We start from the raw sequence: 9095 nt of genomic DNA, 5'->3' as shown, positions 1-9095 counted from the left end.
CTATAATATGGGTACTAACATTTCAACCTCAAACAACTAAGTTGGATATCACCATCCTCAACCAAGGCACAAGACCACCAAGACCAAGTTAGGATCAGTGAGAGCTTACTACTCTCATAGAGTCTAATGAAATGCAAGGTGAAACCTACCACCAAGCACAACGCTATAGAAGAAAGGCACAAGGGTCACTTGTCTTAGAAAATGGCAACGGCCACTTTTCTACACCAACTCCAAACTCTATCCAACTCAATTGCCTTAGCCCTAAAAGTTAGCATCCCTTTTGGGTCGCATCATACAAACTATCTACTAAGGTTTAAACTAACCAAAGTCAATTCCAACCCTTTCATTGGCTTACGAAGACGAAAAGGTTTTTGGATAAAGTGATCAAAAAATCAGACATTGGAAAAGCCTAAGAAAATTTGTGGAAAATTTTCCATCCTAGAGAAAGAATGACTCTCAGGAATGCAAACTTTCAAGACTCAACTAACTTTCTCCTACCAACAACTTCACATAGGTTCACCTCAACACAAATTCTCATGATCCAACAATATGCTTAAGCATTGAACATCTTTGCCCATTTTTCTGACATCTAACACCGACATTCGCAAAATGTAAAGTGAACATCCAAGGCTTGATCATGAAGATCATATCTTCGAATATTCACATTGCACTAACACTCTTCTTCAATCACCTTCAAGATCCAATGTGAAGCCAAAACACTAATAAAAAAAATAACATGGAAAATCAAGATCCAAGGAAAATTCCTCATCACTCGAAATAACAATGCCACTTCCACTAACACAAGTGCTAGTGATATCAATGCCCCAACTACATATTTTCTCCATCCAACAATCTATTCCAAGTGATAACAGATAAACTGACAAGCTATAGCAAATGAATGCTACAACCCTTTTTCCAACACCTTAATGGGCAAACTCAAGGAAACAAGGTACCAGCTTAAGCTTAGCATAATAGACCACCATTGAGAATTCAGTCAAAGCTACTACAATGCTACTTCGTGCAAGTAGACTAGCTTTCACTATCAACCACTTTGGGGTTGATCATCATTTACCCAAACAACATCATAAACACATTGCTCACTATCACATGGATATGATATAAAATCATAATGACTTGATCATCAATTGAGTACCACCACGAGCAATGCCCATGTCACTACTATAAGGTTTATGTAAGTATCAAGTGCCAACTCGATTTGACAAAATGCAACACAAATGCTACACTTCACCGATAGAGATTTACAACACCCAACACTACTAACTTTTGTTCATAACACGGACAAGCTCATGCCACTTTCTTTCCGACCAAACTCAAAACTAATCCAACACCAAGCTACTCAAGGAGCAATAGCAAGGTTCCCCGGAAAGAATTGAGCATTGCAACCCAAGTCTTTCAATGGCAAGCCTAGACAAAATGGTTTAGCGCTTCACTGCTATTCATCCCATGACTCACCATTTACAAGACCACCATTTCCAACATGTATCAAGGTAGGGACTTTTGATTGCATAATGTGAACATGAGCAATGAGTCACACTTCGTTGCAAATCATCCCTCCAAGAAGAGAAAATGATTTACATGTTTGATCCTTCGTCCCTGACGACTCTCTTTTCGGTCTCATCTTTGACTAAACCTCAAGCTTGCTTTCGCACTGCCTTCAATTCAATCCAAGAAAAGTTTATGAGAGAGCACAACAACAATTACTTGAATTAATAGACTAATCCCTACAGTCTTGATTGATTCACTCATAATCATGCTTAAGAAGGATCTATTAGTGCTGTGCTAAACAGCCATAGACCAGCCTATTTGTCACTCATAGCAAACCCAGGGAGGTTTGCTTTTACCTATGGTACAAGGAACAATTCATGGAACCACCAATAGCCTAACATTAATCCTGCCAACTCAAAATGTAACCTTGAGTTGCTAATGTGCCTCACACACGAGCCCAAGCTCAAACTCGTGCGACTGGAACAACTCAATCCCTCTTATGAGCCCAAGAGCAAGCTCACATAATCCAGTACAAATAGGTAACAAAATCCATACCCAAAGAACAATTGCAAAGCCTTTGCACCCAAACGTGTACCCACTCGGATCATCGTTTTCATCTCTGCGTATGTAATGAGACTAGTTGCCAAATCTCATTGGATAGTACTCGCTGAGACTCATCCTCAGATACCAAATGTAGCGCACATGGTTTTGACCTTTATCTTACACCATGAAGTAGAACCTAAACCCTTCATGTGCCACGTGACATATGCCATGTGTCACATGCCACATGTTCAAAGGAACTTGGTGTGGAACCCGAGTTTCAGGGCCTTGGGCCACTGAACGAAGGAATTGTGCCAAACTCCTAAGCATGAAGCCAAATAGTGATGGAACCGAACCATGGAGCAACTCTCAAGCAAACAGCCTAAGGAGCGTAGGGACAGGAGCCCGAAACAACTTGGAACAGTCCTGGAGCAACTAGTATCCCAATGCCAGGACCAGCACGCAAAACGGAGCCAAACGGAGTCTGGCGCTATTTCAGCATACCGGTGGCCTAATATGAGGATATGGGTACTCTGCTAGCTAGCATGGAATGGAACTTGGGCTTAGACCCAAGCCGGACGCAGAACAAGGACAGGCATGCAAGTGGGAGCTAGACTATGCCTCAGGTTGGTCGGCCATGCCCGACCTACCTACTATCCCTACTATACATTTGGAACCCCCTACAGCCCCCCCCCCCCCTCTTGAGGAACACACGCTTGTGAGACATAAAATCCCTAGGCCCTAAAGTGGAGCCGGAAGGGTGCCACATGGCAGTGGCCGAAGCGAAAGCCAAACGAGCGTAACACGTTTGGACTAAAAGCTCCGACTTGATAGGTCGAGAGCGGGAGTGGAACTCTCAATAAAGTGCTCAAGGAGCAAGCACGAAGCGAGCAATAAGCGAGGCTCCAAAAAGGTACCCAAAAGGACCAACACATGACATGTGGAAGTGTCCGAGATGGAATCCGAGATGGACCCAAGTTGGAGTCCGAGGTGGAGTCTGAGATGGAGTCCAAGATGGAGTCCGAGATGGACTGAGATGGAGTCCGAGATGGAGTCCAAGATGGACCGGGATGGAGTCCGAGATGGACCGAGACAGAGTTCGAGATGGAGTCCGAGATGGACCCGAGATGGAATCCGAGATGGAGTCCGAGAAGGACCCGAGATGGAGTCCGAGGTCGAGACCGAGACCGGGACCGAGACCGGGACCGAGACTGGGACCAAGACCGAGACCGAGACCGAGATCAGGACCGAGACCGAGGCCGAGTCCGAGTCCAAGTCCGAGTTCGAGTCTGAGTCCGAGTCTGAGAGGGTGAAAGCCCAAAGTGTTCGTCTCCCAGACCCTAGGGGGTTTGGTGAGCTCCAAAAGTATAGTAAGGGGAGGATTGCAGTGGAGCCAGTTTGGCCAGGAAAGGCCAGTTTGGCCCAAGAAGGCCAGACCCAGTGTTGGGTGATGAACTGACCACTGGGGAGTCCAAGACTAGAGTGAATACGGACCAACAAGCGGGGTAGCTTGCTGAAGTGTTCAAGAGCCAGCTCTAGTTCCCCTGGGAGATCGACTAGCCGATGCTCCCAATCTAAGTGTGGGTGGCACTACCTACTTGGATGCCAGGCGTGGCTCAATGGAACCTCGCTCTAAGCCCATGGCTAGAGCACCTAAAGGCAGAAGGTGGGGAGAGTACCCACGGGGTTCGCGTAGGCCCACAGTGTTCCGAAATGTTGTCCCGGAGTCCCAAATGGGGGAAAGGAGGAGGAGCAGTCCTCTAGTGTAGTGACTAACGATACAGTCACATGGTGAGGAAGTCCCAGAGGACCATGGGACTTAGTGGTCGGGCCTGTGGGCCTTGATCTAGTGGCAGTGTTGGCGAACATGGCCATGGACAAAAAAGGGACTTGGTAGGAACTGACAAAGGGATATTGGGGAAGACTATTCCCTAGGTCTGTAGGCATCCTAAGGATGCTAAGGAGTGGATCTGGGTTGACCACTCGTGGACAGATGGCCAAGTCTTGGAGAGACGGGATTGTGATCCAAGTGGTATTGGACCACTAGTGCGGCAAAGGTGAATGGGCATGGCCTTAGCGTAACGGGCTGATATGTCAGTGGTACCTTTGGGTGTCGGTCTTGGGACTGGACACGTGGAGCACGTAGACTAAGTGCAAGGGATGAGTGGCATGGGTGCCATCCTCGGGGCTACCAAGTCCCAAGTCCTGAATTGGGCTTAAGGAGGTTGTGAATGAGACTCCTCCAAGTGTTCAAAGGTGTGGTTAAGTGACTAAAGTAGAATGGAAAATTTAGTCACTTACAACGCTTTGGGCTTTCACCCCAAGCCTCCCTTAGTATTAGGAGTTAGTCTTTGGGACAAGCTTGAAATTTACTAAATATGGAATGATGTTAGATTGTAAATTTGGACACAGGATAAACACCATTGTGTTCAGGACAATCTCTACATTCCGTAGATATGCCAAATGAGCAAATCTAGACACTTTCCATAAATAGCATTTGGGACTGAATTGAGACTAACGCTAAAGGCGTGTTTGGCAGACACGATAAGCTATCATGTAGCGATATTGAGGGACTAATCTCAATACGCGAGGGTTCTTGTCACTAGCAAGTGCAAGACAAAACGAGACAGGAACTCTTTACCGGGCTAAGTATGCTTAGTTAATAACACGTAGGAATTCCGTCCTTATGCTCGTCCGGTCTAAGTACACTCGAAATGCCCAATTAACTCTACTAGCACAAAAGGGTCTAGCAATATCAACTTCCTGCCATCGTGGCAATAAGGTAAGAGTGTTCATAAGAACTGGTCGACAGATAACTTTCAATACTTGAAGTCACATTCGCGACAACTTTGGAGCTTAGGGATTTGTGTCTCACAAATACATGCCTTCTATGCTCTTAGCATTTGTAATCTTTTTTTTTTTTTTTTTTTCACTTCTCGTCATGCTTTAACTTGCACTCTAATAGGGCATTGGTCCATGCCACTTGTCTTTCCAAAGTGTTTAATTGAGCCTTGGATGACTGAACTTCACTACCAAACTCTTGTTTAGAAATCTTCTCACTAGAGTCTTTATATAGAGGTCCCTTATTTATAACTTTTTATTCAATTAGAGGTTCTATCTCTGAGGAAGGTTTTGTTTTTGCCTTAGTTCACTTATGCTTTACTTTTACTATCTTCTAACAATCCACCTCTATACTTCACTAAAATTGAGAAAGAAACTTCAATACCAAATTGTAAGTTATAAATTTTCCTTTTCTAATTTGTTAGTTTACTCCTACCTAACCCCTAGTCTTATCATGGAAATGTATACCCAAATAGGGAGTTTGGACACTAAAAAGTTTTTTCAATACTACACTATCCTTACTATACATTTATAATGCCTGAAGTGCCTCCCCTTTAGGAGATGATCACTTTGGGCTTTCATCCCACGATTTAAATTAATATTTAGACTCGGTCTTGAATTTAATTTTAGATTTGATCTTAGACTCGACTTTGAATTTGGTCTCGGGCTCAATCTCAAATTTGATCTCAGTCTTAGTTTTGATCTTAGACTCAATAAACTCTTTATTATTTTAATCATGATTTTGAAATCCTTTAGCCTATAATTGGTTCTTTATAATAAAATATGGAACTTTCACTTAACCCCATCTAACTTGATCTTGTGATGTGATGTGGATAGTGAACTAAATTATTATTTTTAAACAATGCCCTTCGTAGGTAAACCTTAGGTTACTTCTTTTGTTGTGACCAGACTCAATTGCTACTTGTTCCTCTGAATATTCCCTTTGATCTCAAAAGCAGCAGCTGCATCCTAGTGAAGTTTTCCATCACAAAGATTAGAGAGAATCAAGCAAGCGATCTGAAAAGAGAGACTTGTATTGCTCGCAATTAGCGATTAAGGATAGCCAACAAATCTAAAGCCCAGCTCCTTGGAACAGCGTCGCAGAAATCTCAAGTTTTCAGCAAGAGACACCTGGTCTTCGAGGAGGATTCCAGCAGGATGTATCCCTTGATAGTTTTCTTGATGTTAATCGCATTTCCATAGCCATTATCGCCACAGGAATGGAGACCGCGGACGTCATGTTTCTTCCCTGGTCGACCATCTCGGCGTAGGATATGAGCCCTGCATCTGGGCCCGCGATCCCTGCAAATCCTGGATCGCCCACGAGAAAATCACTCGAAAAATCCCAAAGAACGATGTGATCCCATACCTCCCATGAGCGTGAAGGGAATGGACGAGCTTGGCGTTGAGAGCATCGTAGCAGCACGACCCCCGCGTTTGAAGAGGCTTGCAAGCGTCGCAAATCCTCCGCCATGGATGGAGAGCTACTAGCAAAGAGGGCAAGCTAAAGAACACCACCTCTGCGAAGAAAAAAACTCTTTGCATAGAAGCTAAAGTGTGAAAGACTTACAAATGTACGTGTGAGATCTCTATCTCCTCTCAAGCTACGTCCACAGCTACGCGCTTCTTCTCTTCTGGAACTTGCTCCTTAGGAAGCACGATCGCGAGAACACCGTTCTTGAGCTCCGCTTTGATCTTGTCCCTGGCAGCCTCCGGCGGAAGAGCCATGCGCGTGTTAACAGATCTCTGGATATCAAACACACTCCCCGGCTCGTCGCCACCGCCGCCGCCAGCGCTGCCACTGCCGCTCCTCTCGGCCTTGATCACCAGCTCCTCGTCCTCAACGTGGACCTTGACATCCTCCTTGTTGAATCCCGGCATGTCAAGCCGGAGGTGGAACGCATCCTTGCCATCGACGATGTCCCACGGCATCCTCCCGATGTAGAGCCCATTGTCCAATCCACGAAAGAAACCTGGATCGAGGATGCGATTCATCGTCTCCACCATCTGGCGCATGCTCCTCGACGGCGCATACGGGCTCCAAAGATCTGGCTCATATTTCGCAAGATTTCGTGAGATTCTTGGAAGGAGGGGAGAGATTTCGATTCTTGGAAGGGGGGAAAGATCTACTCACCGAAAATTCCTTCTGGCTGGTGGAGCTGCGGCACCGGCGCTCGGATTCTCCCCCTCCGCCCCATGCTCGCGTTGTCTATGACACCGAGATTATCATCCTTGGTGAGATCCACGCCCGATGATCCTCCATCCAAGGGGGGATTTCCAGTGGCACCCCGCGTCGCCGCTGCCGCTGCTCCTGATTGATTGGAGTTCGTGCGGAGGAGCTGGAAGATCGCGCCGCGGGGAGACGCGAGGGAGGAGGAAGGGCGGAAGCTCTTCGCTAGAACCCTGATCGCCATGTTCTTGGATGGATGGATGGATGCGCAAAGAAATCTACCCACAATGCTTATATACGTCGCGTTTCTTCGACGTTCTATTTGGAGAGAAACAGAACGTCTAGAGGCTTCTGGAATGCTCGTCGGCCAAAACCCTATTTGCTCGAGCCCTATTCGAAGCATATCCCACTGTTTGAAAAGATTTGGGGAATATTCTGTAAAGCCCTAGGGCGGAAAGAAGGGGATGGCGCCCGCTGGCGCTGGCTCTGGCTTGGCGATGGAGATTTTCCATTCGTCTGGAGGTTTTAAAGGTGATTCTATGATCTCTGGCTTTTTTCTTGATGCGAGGAAGCGACGATGGAAAGATTTCTCGCCGGATTTGGAAATATTTTGCCGCGATCGTGGATCCAGTTTGCTTCGCTACGGCTACTCGATGATTTGCATGAATGACGAGCATCACCGATCTTTCCAGGAGGAGCATTTTTTCATTTCCAGGCAAGGAGCATTTTTTCTTTGATGTCTATCCACGGGTACACAAAAATTGGCTCTGATCACCGATCTTTCCAGGAGGATTTTTCTTTGACGTACACAAAAGCTTGGCTGTGATCACCGATCTTTCCAGGCAAGGAGCATTTTTTCTTTGACGATCACAAAGCTAAGCTACAGAAGGAATATATCGTTCAAACTGGAAAGGCGTTCATTAGAAGAACAAGCAAACGATCAGAGGTAAACAACGAAGAAGGAGAAAAAAAAAACATTGCGCCCTCGTCGAGCTTATTTTATGAAAAACCGGGATGAACCAAGGTAACGTCCAACCCTCGAAAGAATCCCTGAACACTTCGTGGATGGCCTCCTGTGATGATGCTTCTTTGTTTTCTTTTTGTCCAGTTTTCTATATACACTCGCGTTCTCACATCTCTCTTTTTCTGTGCAGCAGCTCCGTTTCCACTGCGGCCACGCGTGTCCTTATTTCAAGGAAAATCCTGCAGCACTTGTTGTCATCTTCTACCTGGATCGGATCAAAGAAAATGAAAAGAAAGCGAGAAAGAAACGTTCGTCAGAGATCCTGGTAAGCGACGAGATTTTGCTCACCTTATGCGTGTGCCTCTAGCTTGCGACGAGCTAATAAACAGGAGGAGGAGGAGACTGGTACTTGTAAACCGGCGCCGGGGAATGGTACACCGGTGGAGGCGGGGATTGGTACTTGTAGACCGGAGGCGGTGGTGACTTATACTTGTAAACTGGAGCCGGGGCGTGGTACACAGGAGGTGGCGGGGATTTGTACTCGTAGACCGGCGGTGGTGGCGAGCTGTAGTGGTAAACAGGTGGAGGAGGCGACTTATACTTGTAAACCGGTGCTGGAGCGTGGTACACAGGCGGTGGTGGCGACTTGTACTTGTACACCGGTGGTGGCGGGGAGCTGTAGTGATAGACCGGTGGCGGTGGAGACTTATACTTGTAAACCGGTGCTGGAGCGTGGTAGACAGGGGGAGGAGGAGATTTGTACTTGTAAACCGGGGGTGGTGGGGAGCTGTAGTGGTAAACAGGTGGCGGCGGTGACTTATACTTGTAGACTGGGGCGGGAGCGTGGTAAACAGGCGGCGGTGGAGACTTATACTTGTAAACAGGTGGTGGCGGGGAGGTGTAGTGATACACCGGTGGCGGCGGGGATTTGTACTTGTAGACTGGAGCCGGGGCGTGGTAAACAGGTGGAGGAGGCGACTTGTATTTGTAAACCGGTGGTGGTGGTGAGCTGTACTTGTACACCGGTGGCGGAGGAGATTCGTACTTGTAAACTGGAGCAGGGGCGTGTACACA

The 9095-nt window shown here is 46.7% G+C and overlaps 2 protein-coding genes across 2 annotated transcripts in view; both read right to left on the bottom strand.

The window, feature by feature from the left end:
* Positions 1–6406: 6406 nt before the first annotated feature.
* LOC9643479 (small heat shock protein, chloroplastic) lies at positions 6407–7417 on the bottom strand. The gene is made up of 2 exons (XM_024668360.1): positions 7022–7417; positions 6407–6935 (listed from the first exon to the last, which is right to left on the bottom strand). The coding sequence occupies exons 1-2, from the start codon at positions 7299–7301 to the stop codon at positions 6487–6489; spliced, it is 729 nt and encodes a 242-aa protein (XP_024524128.1). The 5' UTR covers positions 7302–7417; the 3' UTR covers positions 6407–6486.
* A 598-nt stretch (positions 7418–8015) lies between these two features.
* The window catches only part of LOC9643478 (extensin-2), a 1919-nt gene continuing 839 nt past the window's right edge, over positions 8016–9095 (bottom strand). The window contains exons 3-4 of the mRNA XM_024667341.1: positions 8370–9085; positions 8016–8286 (exon numbers count right to left, since the gene is read on the bottom strand). Coding sequence (XP_024523109.1) covers positions 8400–9085 — 686 coding nt within the window. The 3' untranslated portion in view covers positions 8016–8286; positions 8370–8399. The remainder of the gene's footprint in view (positions 8287–8369; positions 9086–9095) is intronic.

The sequence above is a fragment of the Selaginella moellendorffii genome, unplaced genomic scaffold (genome assembly GCF_000143415.4).
Source record: "Selaginella moellendorffii unplaced genomic scaffold, v1.0 SELMOscaffold_3, whole genome shotgun sequence".
Taxonomy (NCBI): Eukaryota; Viridiplantae; Streptophyta; class Lycopodiopsida; order Selaginellales; family Selaginellaceae; genus Selaginella; species Selaginella moellendorffii.
Note: the sequence above shows the minus strand (reverse complement) of the source record. Positions and strands in the feature narration are given on the sequence as shown.

Bases quoted from the DNA above. Each gene is read 5' to 3' on its own strand.
- LOC9643479 (XM_024668360.1), bottom strand. From the start codon at position 7,301: ATGGCGATCAGGGTTCTAGCGAAGAGCTTCCGCCCTTCCTCCTCCCTC. The intron at 6,936-7,021 runs GTGAGTAGATCT...AATATGAGCCAG, and splicing joins CCAGCCAGAAGGAATTTTCG to ATCTTTGGAGCCCGTATGCG.